General features: G+C 43.8%; 1 protein-coding gene across 4 annotated transcripts in view; it reads right to left on the bottom strand.

Annotated features, from left to right (window-relative positions):
- The window catches only part of LOC147886165 (P-loop containing nucleoside triphosphate hydrolases superfamily protein), a 132,774-nt gene extending 119,724 nt beyond the window's left edge, over positions 1-13,050 (bottom strand). For all 4 annotated transcript variants that reach the window (XR_015543304.1, XM_087395448.1, XM_087395449.1 and 1 more), the window contains exons 1-6: positions 12,636-13,050; positions 12,381-12,493; positions 12,164-12,299; positions 11,918-12,016; positions 1,357-1,425; positions 1,139-1,273 (exon numbers count right to left, since the gene is read on the bottom strand). Coding sequence is in view for 3 of the 4 variants with exons in the window: in XM_087395448.1 (XP_087251574.1) it covers positions 1,139-1,273; positions 1,357-1,425; positions 11,918-12,016; positions 12,164-12,299; positions 12,381-12,493; positions 12,636-12,749 (666 nt within the window). In the remaining variant the exon portion in view is untranslated. The remainder of the gene's footprint in view (positions 1-1,138; positions 1,274-1,356; positions 1,426-11,917; positions 12,017-12,163; positions 12,300-12,380; positions 12,494-12,635) is intronic.
- Positions 13,051-13,738: the final 688 nt, after the last annotated feature.

The following is a 13,738-nucleotide window of genomic DNA, read 5'->3' as shown; positions in this document are numbered from 1 at the left end:
ACATGATGTTGAGCGTGAACTCTCAACACAGCGTCCCATATTACCAGAACCATCCACAGGAACCTTCACCATAGTATCTCATGATCCACCATGTAGAAGGCAGGAGTCTAGGCTCATGAGACTAGACAAGACCTTCCAGTGGTGTCGACACACTGTATGTCAACCCAATAGCCTTGGCCACTCTTGTATAGAAGGACATCCCATTTTCTAGAAAGCGTCCTGGCTAAATATAGATGACTACCCCTTTGCTATTATTCTAAGTCTAGCCTCACGTAAGCCTGCTTTCTTTAATCCCAGAGCCCCGTAACCCTACTAGATTAAGTCCACTAATAAGAGGATTATCATCACGGTGCATAACATCAACCCTACTATTATTATTTTAAGGAGGGACAGATGAGAATTTAGATATAAATAGATTCATAGATCTGGTATGGATCCGGCTCGAATCATGGTCTGCCTAAGGGCTACAAAAAAACATATATTAGCATTATATTGAAGCAAACTAAAGAGATAAAAAGCAACGCCTTCTTTGTATGTATGTATGTATGCATAATTGTTTCCGTACTCATATGGTTGGCTGAACCATACATGTATCAAATAATTATTCCGTACGTGTATGGTACAGCCAATCATACTTGGCTTTTTTTGGGAGGGAAAACGGGGTTCCTTGACCTTTATGAAAACGTTTTTTAATCAATTTAATGAATACAAGTTTGAAGTTTGAAGTTTGAAGTTGAAAGTTTTGTAGCTCTCTGTCAATTAAATGTGTACAATGTAAATTTCCTTATTTTGTGTGGTGAAATTAGGGTCACACCCCAAGGGCTGATCCGTACTCCAATCATACTTCCGTACCCGTCTGCCGTATGCGTATGGCAACGTATGGAAAAAACTATGTATGTGTGTATGTATGCATACAGATGTACAAGAATACATATAATTATGAACTGCCCTAAAACTCAAGCTTTTCCTTGTACGTATGGATGTGTTTCTTGAGGTACATACAAATGTGCATGTGTAATCATGTGGTAAGTCTATTTGTCTTATGTGTTATTGTATACTGACTCAATAATAATCTAACATTACATTGCAGCATTGGCATCTTCTCAACGTATTTCAATTGTTACCTAAGGGCTCTTACCTGAGCATGATGCAGGTCTGGTTCAATATGCTTCCTGAACGTTGGGAATATGCTGTCAATCAGGTAGTCAAGTGATAGTGACTCCCCAATGTCCCGTCGAACCTTTGAGAGAAGACTGAAATGAACACCTCCCACCTACGCAGAATGCTCAATTTAAAATATAATCTTCCACTTAACCTCTGAGGTACACATAGCTTTTGTAAAAGTGAAAATCCTACCACAGCCACCCGAATGTCCAGATAAGAGCGCAGTTTTGAATGCAACGCATATGTCCCCTCCAATATAACCTGCTTGCAAGGTGGCACCGTCTTAAAACTGTAATAGACGGTGAAACAAAAGATTCTAATCATCTTACCCAGACCAAGATCTTGCCCAAAAATATTGAAAGATGACCAAAAAAAACCTTTCCACGTATACCTTCATTGAAAGAAGACCCAAAAAAACCTTTTCATGTATACCCTCATAAGAGTAGAAGGCATCAGACCTTACATATCCAGGATGAATAAAGCACCAAGCTAGCTGGAGCAAGATGGATGTGAAAAACAAAGGAGTTACATAGAAATGTATAGAAGACCAAAAAGAGCCTATGAAACAAAAATACATCAATCATGGCCAAGAAACTCAAAGCCTGTGACCTCTTTATGCATGGCATCTCAAAAAGAAGTCAGCCATCCTCAACAAAGAAAGTGAGAGAGATACGACCAACAAATCCAAAAAAACTATCTGGCGTGTGTGCTGCTGTGAAATTGCTCAAGGAGTTGTTTCCTACTCTCCTTGACCTACCTGCTATAAAAGGAAGTGGAAAGGGATGTCATGGCCATCCAAGCTGAACATTCCAGAAAGGGTTTGCTGCTTGGTCTCCATCTAGCCCTTGCTGCAGACTAGACGGAGCCATTCCTCCCACAATACCCACTCTTACCACACTATGTGCTGGCAGACAATCTGACACATTGGTGCATGCCCATTAGGATGGGAGTTGTAGTGTCAATATTCACTATTAGCCCATTGCACTGACAAAAATGCTCATTAGGATGGAAGTTGTAGAGTCAACATTCGTTGTTAGCCCATTCCGCTGACAAAAATGCTCCAAAGTTAATCTGAGAGCATGAGAAGAGAATCATATCTTATGAGCCAATTGAGTTAAAGTTATTGCATCAAAAGAATTCTAATAGGAATTTCCAATAGGGAAAGGTTAGCCATGGTTGAGTTAGTGTTGTTGCATCAACAGAATTCTATAAAAAGTTACAAAAGGGAAAGGTTGGCCTTCCATAGAGTAAAAATAGCTGATTAAGAGCTATCCATTTGGCTAAAAAAAGTAAACAGCAGTCAAATTTGCTTCAATGCTCCCTTCGGAGGCAGTATCAGTGGTGGAAGCTTTAAGTATGCCTCTCGCTATGCTTCTTCATAAAGAAGTCTGCGAACAGACCTGACCTGTGATATTTACAAAATGTGTTTGCTATCAAGTTTTTATTAGATGGAAGTCTGCAATCAGAGTAGGCCTTTGATATTTAAAAAGTGTTTGCTTTCAAGTATTTGCCAATAACTAGCGAGCCTGCTGTTCGTTTGAATCATAAAATCTTTCAGAGATAAATGACGCACAGTTGTGATGTCAAGAACAGTCATGTGTACTAGTGTGGCAATATAGATGACCACGGGGGTTGAGAAGTAGTAACGTCGGTGAAGGGTAACTTGTTTGATGGGTGTGGCAGATTAACATTGGCAAATCAGCAACTGGAAAATATGCCCGACTTAGAGAAGTGACAATTGGCGTAACAATCTACAAACAATCATGATCACCTGAAATTAAGAATTGTGAGCATTCAAGATATGCACACACACACTTTTTTTTTTGTAAAACCACAGCTTAAATTATCAAAGACTATGTAATACAGAAGGTGAACTCCGTGATGGAGTCAACCTTTGAAAGTCAAAAGCAGTGGAAAAAAACATCCAAGACCAAAGTATCCAGATCTCCCTGTTGAATACAATCATAGAGTGATTGACGAAGGGATCCTCGAAAGAAATAAAATGGATCAAAGGAACCAGAGCCAAATGATAGATGAGTCCTCTGCAACCAAATGCTCCATAATGACCAGAAACGGACCCAGGCGAGGAACAAGGCAAACGAGTGAAGTCGGGGAGGGGTGCAACCAAAGATCCAATAGAAGCGGCCAAAAACCACCGAAGGAAATCGGAGCCGAAGACAGTGCGAAATCCGATGAATAAGATCCCTGGAGGTGGAGCACGACCATAATAAATGTGGGATGGTCTCCAATGAAGAAGCACAGCGCTGACATCGAGAAGAAGCAATGCCGCGACGAGCCAAAGTAGTGCCCACCGGTAGAGCTCCAACCAAACAACGCCAGAGGAAAAGGCGTTGTTTGAGCGGCAAAGAACTTTTCCAAAGAGATTCGAGAGTTCGTTGCCACCAAATCAAAGGCTTTGAAAGATGCCAGAGTCGATTAACATGATCATGAATCCATGGCACCGAACAGAGCCCATGATAGACCCTGTGAGAAGTAAGGTCCTGTAGAGAGATAGGAGCTCCAGAAGGGGAGCGCGGAAGGAGACACCAATCCTGTAGCCGATGAAGAGGCTGCAAAGGAGGGGCCGGCAAAAAAGGGGCAAGCATGAGACCAATAGCATGCCAGAGAGCGCGATGATGTAAACGGAGAGCATAAGTTTGGCAAGCGACAGGAAAGGAAAGGAAATAACCCTGCTGGTCGACCACATCTCCCACAAAACGAATACCTGGGATACCGCAAGGCTAAGGGAGGAGAAAAAACTGCACTCCAATGTAGACTTTCAAGGCAAAAGGAATTCCCCTGTGGAGAAGGCTGACCTGTCCAAGAAGCAGTGGAAAGTACAGTTTTCCAATTGCGAATGAGCGCCGTAGCGCATGGAGCACATGGAATGCTCCTTTTCTGCAGGATGATCTTACTATGCACTTCATAAGCTGGGTAAATCTCGTGCACCTGGTTGGGATGGACTCACTGCTGAGTTTTTTCATACCTCTTGGGATGAGCTTAAGGATACCCTTCTACAAATTATCAATGTGGCTTGGGAACATCAATCTCTCCCTACTTCTTGGAAGCATGGCCTTGTTACGCTGATACCAAAGAAGCCTTTATGTGAATATTTAACAGACTGGAGACCAATTACCCTTATGCCTGTCATCTACAAGCTTATTTCCAAGATGCTAGTCCATAGACTTAAAACGGTTTTGGATGCTGGATTACATCCCAGACAGTATGGTTTCATTCCACGCAGGCAGATTATGAACAATATAGCCAATGCCATGCTTGGTATTGAGTATGCCAAATACTCCAAGCAGGATGTATTGATTATGCAAGTGGATGTAGCCAAGGCCTTCGATACTGTCCAATGGGATTATATTTCACAAACTCTGAGCCACCTCGGGTTTGGCCCCAAAATTGTTCATGTTATTTATTGGCTCTATGCGGATGCAACAGCCCAATGTCTTTTGGGCAAACACCTTTCTTCTATTTGGCATTTGGGAAGATCGGTCCGCCAGGATTGTCCTCTCACTGCACTTCTTTATGCGGTGGCTACGCATCCATTGCTTCTTCGTTTGGATCACCTTTTGGAAGCTGATTCCTTACATGGTTTGCACATTCCGGGCAGCAAGCCCTTTCTTGCCCAAGCCTATGCTGATGATTCTTTCTTTATGCTCCAAAATACTCCTTCTGATGTTCAAATACTAATGGACACATTGGCTGATTTTGGCTTGGCAGCGGGGCTGTTTATTAATTTCAGAAAGTCTAAATTGCTTCCCCTCACTGCTTCCGATTGGCATGCATTGTTTTGGCCAGGAGAGATTTTAGATTCACATGCTCTCATTCGCCACCTTGGTTATCCTATTGGCTAGTATGCAAAGGAAGCTACATTATTGGAAGTTGCCTACTTGGCCTCTACATGTCCGTCTGCGCATTGTCCAATCTATCTTGATGTCATATGTGCAGTTTTATTTGCCACTTCTTCCGTGGTCCAAGAAGGATACTTCCACATTCATGTCCTATGCCATGGAGATACTTTGGAAAACAAAGAACCATTGTCAAGCCCTGCGCTTACTCAAAATGCACTTGGTTTGTTCGCCCAAGTCGCATGGGGGGCTTAACATTTTGAATATTCATCTGCATCTCTTAGTGCGAAAGAATATGCACACACACACACACACACACACACACGCACGCACGCACATATATATACACATATATCTGTATATATACACGTGTGTGTGTGTGTGTGCGTGTGTGTGTGCGACATGATCTCATCCTATCTCCCTGCCTGCCTTGACCTCCATCAAAGCATACAGGCTTCTTCAGCCTACTCCATCGATTCAGCAATATGCTAATACTCTGTGGCATATCAGGAAGCCCCTCTCATGGTGGTGGAAGAATCTCAGGATATTATGGAAGTGTAAAATGCCTTTGAAACAAAGACTTTTTCTTTGGAGATGCATGACAGGCACATTGTCAGTGGGAGTCACACTTGCCAAACGTCGCATTGCACCTTCCACATGTTTAAGATGTCAGGCTCCTTCAAAGACTGTCCCTCATTTGCTTTGGCACTGCCCGTGTTCTCGGAACCTCCTCGGGAGAATTTCAGATCATCTTCGGCTCCGTTTCCCGAGTCACAATTTTGCTATTTGGCAGATTTATGAGGTCTTTGTCTCAATACTCACTATTTCTCTCTTGGGTGAGATATTGGGCTCTTTGGACAATCTGGAGTGAGCATAATTTGGCATACTTGGGTCGGCAGATTCACAAGTCATATGAATCTTTCCGAGCCTCATTGCAGCAATCCTTATATGATGCCTGCCATGAGGGTGATATAGATGCTTCTTGCATAGAGCTTTTCTTTTTATGTTTCTGATCTTTGGGATACTCTCCATTTCTGGAGACTTCCCATCTTGTAAATTTATGAGCATATAAATACAGCACTGGATATTACTAAAAAAAAGTGTGTGTTCGTTAGGTTATCTCGTCTACTTGCAGTTTTGTTTCGCCTCTCTTGGTTCAGTCCTTTGATCTTGGGAGGGCGGGTTTTCTTTAGTTCATGTTTTGCTTGTGTTGGTCTGTCCATTCCTGCTTGTACAAAGAAGGTTTTATTTTCTGCTTTTTCAGCTTGTGCATTCTTACTTCTCCTGTCCATACCTTTCCTACTCTGTCAAAACAGTCCTTTTCTCCTTCTCTATTTTGCATTTACTTCAGATTTCTACCATCTCCTCTTTGTGCTTGTTTCCCTCGGGGTGTGTGTGTGCGTTGGTTTGCCATGGCAACTTCTTGGGTGGAAAAAACTTTTGTTTCAAAAAATAAAAAACAGAAGCAGGTTGTGGGTCAGGATGACCCCACTCAATTTTCAGATGAAGCTCAGCTTGTGTATGCATGAAGGTTTTGAGGATACCAAGAAAAATTGGAGGATCATGTTCCTTCCTGTGGCATTACAGTGGAGATTGATGGCATAGTCAATCCTATACGGGAATATGCCAAGAATGCCGTCATAATCTTCTTTCTAGGTCGCATGCCTGTGGCAACTAATGTGGGTAATTAGTTGACCAAAACTTTGGGAGGATGCTTTGTGCAGAAGTACACTATGCCGCAAGGGGTTTTTTGAGGCCACTATGACGAATAAGTAGCATAAGCAGATGCTTTTAGAGCATTCTCCTTCATATTATGGGCAGCTAAGGGTACATGTTCTCCCCTGGTCTCCTACACGAGACTACCCATCTCTCATCAGGCACCGATGCCCAGTCTGGGTAGAAGTAGTAGACTTCCCTCAATGCCTGGCAAAAACTTGCCCAAAATTGCTGCTTCATCGGGCAAGGTGGTTTGCCCTCCAAGGCAAAATGGAAATTTGAACAGGTCTTGCATTCTTTGGGATACTGATAACCCCACTCCTGAATCCTACCTTATCACGGTCAGTATTGTTCCCATGGGGAGTGCTTTTTACAAGCTCAAATGGGAACTTTCTGCAGGTGCATGCTTTGAATGTTGTAAATTTGGTCATATGGCTTCGCAATGTCCCTTGGCCATGCATAAGATGCCTCTAGAAGCTATGCCTCCTGTTGTGCAAAATAAGGATGTTCCTGGGTCTTCTGCTATAAAGAATAAGCCTACAAAACCACCAGCTATCGTTCACCCTGTGAACAATCATTCCGCTTCTGTGTCTGCTGCAAATCTGATTAAGAAAGGGGACATGGATAAAGTCTCCAATGACGGCTGGCAGACTCCAAGGAAAATCCTCACTCCTAGGTGACCTCCTCCACCCTGCACATGGACTAGGGCATCCTCAAATGGCCATACACCCGCTGAAAATTCTGGGACGGGTATTACTTGGGCTGCAATTCCCTTTTCCCTGAAGATGATGTAGCTCTTTTATTGCTAGGCTCTCAGGGTCATGTCGTTGATCTTGAGCTGGATATGCAGACTTGATATATCTGAGCATTGTACAGCATGTACATACCTGTAAATCTGTAAATATGCAGTCACAGATAAAATGCCTAAAAATATACAGGGAATGTGTGACTTGAATAAAATGGAAATCATCTGGGCTTATATCAATAAGATGCAACCTGACGTAGTTGCTGTGCAAGAACACAATCAACATGGTTTGGCTGGCAGCACGGGCCATTTTGCAGGCTATGATATTTTCTACGCAGGTGATAATTCCTTTGCTGGAGTTGTGGTGCTTGTCAAGCATGAATATCAGCCATTTGTGGCATTCAATAACCCATGGATTGTCATTCAATGTTTACTGTTTGGGGAGTTTTTTGACTTTGCTTTGGTTTATGCCCCGCGATCATCGCAAAGGAGAGCTGCTGTTTGGCAGGAAATGCAAGCAAAATGCTTTTCTGTCGGGTGACTTTAGTAATGCGCCGCAGCCAGGGGATAACACCTCCGACAAAACACACATGCTTGCAGTGGAAAGGATGCAGTGGACTCACTTGCTTTCTCAGCATGCACTTGTTATATTTGGAAAACTGCGCAGCCCGATCTCTCTGGTTATACTTTTCAGCATAATGCTTGCTGTACCTATCAGGCCCGCTTGGATCGCTGGTACATGTTTAATGCTGAGCAATATGCTGCATGATGTGGGCAGACTATGCTTTCCCACACTCTGATCATGCCCCCCTTTGATTGAGGCTTTCTTTCTTTCACATGAGTGATGACAGACTTCCGGAAAAAAGATTGCTTATTGTCATTAATAGTTACTTGCAGCATGATGCCTATAAAGCTAAGGTGGTAAATGCAATTGCTCCTCTTTGGCCATAGGCTCATATTGATCTGGACTTTGCGTGGCTAGCATTTGCATATCGAATGCAGCAGCATCCGCAACTATGATAAAACTTATTTGTCTTCTCTTAGCAAAGAAGTTGCGGATGCCAAAGCCCTCTATCAAGATCTTACCCAACGTATATTGCTCTTCCAAGGAGTTTTTAGAGAGCCTGCATTATTAGAGGCAGCGTGATAACACATATAGATTCAAGACAGTGGACGGCAGTTGGACCAATTCCAAGGCTCAACTGGCTGATGAATTTGTTCATTATTATGCGACCCAGTTTGCAAAGGTTGCTTTTGTTTCGCAGGATTTGATAGCTGCCCACAGGAATACCTCCGTTATGTTACTCCAATTATGTCGCCCCATCAGGCTGAAGACTTGGAATCTCCATTCACGGATAGAGACCATTAGATCCTGTGGTAAATGGAAAACCCCTGGCTGGGATGGCCTCATGGTGGGATTCTTTTTGCAATACTAGGATGATCCGTCCCCCACCCTACTCTTAATGATTAACAAGGCTTGAGACTCCAAGTGTCTACCTGCCAGCTGGAAAACAGGGCTGCTCAAATTATTTCCTTATAAAACTGTGTGAAACTTCTTCGGATTGGAGGCCAATCACTCTTATGCCGGTCATCTACAAATTGGTTGCAAAGTGCTGGTTGCTCGCATTAAGGATTTCTTGCATGAAGGATTGCATCCTGCTCAATATGGTTTTGTCCTACATAGGCATATTACACACAATATAGCAAATGCTTATGTGGGAATTAAATATACAAAACACACACAGCAAGATGTCCTTATAATGCACGTGGATTTTGCTAAGAAATTTGACACTGTCCAGTGGGATTTCATTTCCAAAACTATGCGGGCTCTGGGTTTTGAGGATAGATGCAACATGTCATATACTGGCTGTATCAAGGCAGCAAGGCTGCGGAAATCGTTTCGGGAGATCTTACAGATGAATGGCTTCTGTAAGGCAAGGTTGTCCTCTCAGTGCATTGTTGTATGCCATTGCCACTCACATCCCTCTCTTCTTCGAACATGGAACAATGGTTTGGTAATTCTGTCACTGTTGAGGATCTGTGAAATTCCAGCCAGCCAGGCAGTGGACTTGCACGATCTCTCTGAGCTTGGGATGCCTTCTCAAGAAGCCAGAGGAGTGCCTTCAAGCGTTGTCACATGTAGGGGGCACTTGTCGTAGGATTTAGAAGATCGACACAGCCATTTTTGGAGCCGTGGCAAGAGGTAATTAGAATCAAGACAAGGTACCACTCAGAGTTTTCTTTATGGCCAAGTATATTGATCCATAGCCAATCTTCTTCAGTGTAGCCGAAGGAGGCCAACTACTACTAAAGTCAAAGCCGGGAGACACAGACCCAAGGGACAGTGAAGTCATGGATTCATTGGCATGGTAGAGGATCAAAGTGGTTGGGAGACACAGAAGAGCTGGCCATCGACCCTAAGCCACAAGCTAGAGTTCTTTCAGTGGTGCATGTGGCTCTACTTCAAGAGATACACTACGACCCTGGTTTCAGCCATCCATGATCGGAAGCACAAACAGGATATCAGAGGTGGAGTTCTTCTCGTATACCCCTCATACTAAAAGACAGTTGTAGCTAGAGGCCTTGCCTTAGAGCCCCTCACAAGAGCACCACTAGTAAAGCAGCAGGTTCCCACACTGAGTTCATTACCAGATTCTGGTCGCGTCTTTGACCAAACTCCGTCTGATGGAGACCTCTGACTTTCTCTGGGTATTGGCTCACAATGCCCTTCCCATCGGCCTGTGGCTAGTGCAGATGCAAAGAGATACAACCCATCATTGTTGTGTGGCAGGGGATCTGGAGCCAATAGCAAACTATTTGTGGAGTTGCCCAAAGGAATTGCTTGGGCTCTCTCAAGATTTTGGCAGGGTGTGTAGTGGCTTAGCTGATAAAGGGAGGCATGCTTATACGAAAGACTATACCTAGCATGTTACCCCAAAAGATGCACTCTCTCTAGAGGGATGATAAGGTTGTTCGGCAAGTACCAGGAGTTCAGAAGATTACAGCCCAGGTTGTTTAATAGGATACCCGAAGTTCTACAGGGTCAAGGTCAAAGATGACCCAGCAGGTTTAGAAGAGGTCCTATCATTTAGTCAGTGGGGATCACAGTTCACAGCCAGTCCGAGCAGCAGAGCAGGTACCAGTGCAGTTCCTCAAGAAGTCTTTGTTGACTGTTACAGTCTCACAGCAGGAGATGCCGGGTGAATCCTCTGCTCTACACAGAGTGGAATTATTGCTAGCAACCCTATGACTGCCTGCTTGGCAACCCTATGACTGCCTGCTTGGCAGCCAAAAATAGGCTGCCAAGCAGGCAGCCATGAAGACAGCAGCATTGAGCAGCCTAGAGGCAGCTGACAAGGCAAAACAGTAGGCAGCGATGCAGCAGCCAAGATAGGCAAAGATACGAACAGCACCACAACGCTTTGTGCTGGCTGCAGATGTCGGCAGAGTAGCAGAGACTACACAAGGCCTGCAAGTCAGTTTGTGTGTCTACAGGTCAGGTGTCAAAAGAATGATATACCTTTGTAAGACTAGAATATATCCAATCGTAAAATTTAGATTTTTTGTTCTAACGTCAGTTAGTGTGTCTACAGGTCAGGTGTCAAAGATGAATCCAGACTGCATGTGAAATTAGATTGTGGTAAAAGAGATCAAGCGGTAGCTTGGTAACTACCACTTTTTCCATTGTATAAGATATTGTAGGTGATTGGGAGGCTCAATGAAGTGGATCATTGTGAACACCATGCATATGAATTACAAATACCTTGGTATGGGGTGAGAATTGTTTGGAATATAATATTATGGGAATCTTAGAAAAAAGACAAATGAGTTGTATAAAGAAATGGGCCTCATGTCATGTTTGCTCAATAATGCAAGGGAAGTCACATGAAGCACGTTGAAGTCACGTGGACACTGTGGAGGAGTGGGATCAACAATGGTCTTCAGTCTCCTCCAAAGGACCCCCTAGGCAGGACTGCTCGCCCTTCCATGCAGCACATGTTCTGCCCACATGCCGCCCATGTTCTTCTCTCTCAGATCTGCCACCGTGTTTCTGCCCTCGTGACATCTCTCTCAAGCCCTTCTCAGCTACAGGTCATCCTCCCCATGTCCCCCTCATTTGGCGGCTCACAGATGGGAAGGTGACTTATAAATCTCAAGCAACAAAACTCATTAACAGATCAGCCTCAGTCCAAGTCTCCCCATTCGGTAATGCATGCAAGCATCTCAGCAATAAAAACAAACTCTAATCTACGAAGAGGCAGTGGTGGCAACCCAACCATCTCATTCATGTTTGTGATATCTCTTCCAGTTAAGCAAGCAAGTATGCAAGTCTTCCGCTGCCAGGAAAAGCATGGTTTAGGACCTTTCACGTAGGCCTAAACCATGTTCAAGACCTTGTCTCAGCAATATTCAATTTAAGTAACTTAAGCCTTACCACACCAGATTTTGGGGCTTTGACTAGCTTGTTGCCCAGTCTTTTCTTTTGTTGGAAATCAAACTGAGGCATCGTCACGTCATTTCCATGCAACAAATCCTGCCGATGTTTACAACGTGCAGGTTATGAGAATTTTGCACAAGCATCTTGCCTTAAGCTATTAAAACAGAGACGAACAAAAATGTCCGTGTGAGAGCAGAAAGCCAACAGCACATTCTCTGTAAAAAAAAAGAAAGCCAACAGCACCTCAAGGTTTTCGATCAAAAGAGAGAAGTCCATGATGTCAAGATCGTTACTGTCATCGACAGCAAGAGAAGGGTCCTGATAGTGTTCCATGGCAACGACAGTACCACCAAAAACGGCAGCAATTCTCCCCGCCAAACTGCATATTCGTTAGGATGCCGAGTGAGCACCCACCACTGTGGAAACTTAGACTCTAACCTTATGTGCGAAGCAAACATACCTAGATTTTCCAGAACCGCTTGGTCCGCCGATGCCTACAGAAACGGAACCCTTCTTTTTGTCGCGAAGCTCTTGAATGGCACGTATGGTTAGGTAGTATCCGTGATCGAAAGACTGACATAAGTAACAAATTAGAGCATGGAGTGTCCAATGAAGGACAAAATGAATAAAAATCCCAGTTCACTTAGTGATCCGATTATCTGTAGAGACCACATTTTTCTCACCAAGAAGATTGAAATCGGGTATAGGAGCTTACCGCATGCACGGGAAGCGATTGAAGGAGGGACGGCGAGGCGTGATCGGAGTGCTGCTGCCAGAAAACATCCATGTCGTGCTGCTGAACGATCTGTTGAAGGATTGCATCGTCCATGGCGAAGAAAAATCGGTGCCACGAAGCGCCAAGAAACAGACCTCCAGGGGCAATCCCTGCTCCAAACTAAAAATTCTACACCAGATGATAGGAAGGAAGGGGGGGGAACAATAAAAAGCCCCGCGTAAAACTGAAACTTCACAGGAAAGTCCCTGCGGTAGAGGCGATTCTTACTCCAAAACGCAAATTCACAACAGGTGATTGGAGGAGGAGGTGAAGAAGAAGGAGAAGAAGAAAAATCTCTGAGAATCCACAGGAAAGTACCTCGTTCAAAGGCAATCCCTCCTCCAAACTGCAAGCTCTGCAGCAGCAGCAGCAGCAGAAGAAGAAGAAGAAAAATGAGAAGATAGCTTGTTTCATACTTCTTCCTCCAGCTCCTCCTCAAGATTCTGTGGAGATCGTCTGGCCTTTTTTCCTACGTGGCTCAATGGCAGGCAGACAAGTCAGCCATCCAGCTTGCGTGGAACCTCCCTGCCACATCAGCCGCTCCCTTACCGCTTTATTTGCATGCCACAGCCACTTCATCAGCATCATCCTCATCCCGATGCACCCAAAAAAAAAAGAGACAGAAAAAGCTTCCCGATTGTAGATTTTACGTCTTTTTATTTTATTGAGTGTTGCACAAAATGGAAGGAAGAGGATTGGATCAACATAAGGCCTAAAAATGGTATGTGCCCCTTGCGCTCGGACACTCTTAAAAAATATGGAGGGTAGCTCAAATAGGGTACACAAATGTCCTCCACATGTCTCAAATCTAGCCTTGAGTTTTGTAAGAGCTATATTTTCGAAACAACTAGTTTTTGAAAGAGGTATGGATGGTTCAAGAGCAGCAAGATAGAGAATCAATTTTATAGTAATCTATAAAAGAATAGGAATTTAATATGAATGATTGGTTCAAGAGAGGCAAGATGAGTCTTAAATTTATACTAATCCATAAGAGTAGGGATTCTAGTACAAGAAAGTTGTGTCAGCATCTACTCCATAGAGAG

The sequence above is a fragment of the Dipteris shenzhenensis genome, chromosome 24 (assembly GCF_047967505.1).
Source record: "Dipteris shenzhenensis isolate YYH24624 ecotype China chromosome 24, Dip_SZ_1.0, whole genome shotgun sequence".
Lineage (NCBI taxonomy): Eukaryota > Viridiplantae > Streptophyta > Polypodiopsida > Gleicheniales > Dipteridaceae > Dipteris > Dipteris shenzhenensis.
This window is presented reverse-complemented; position numbering and strand designations above follow the sequence as displayed.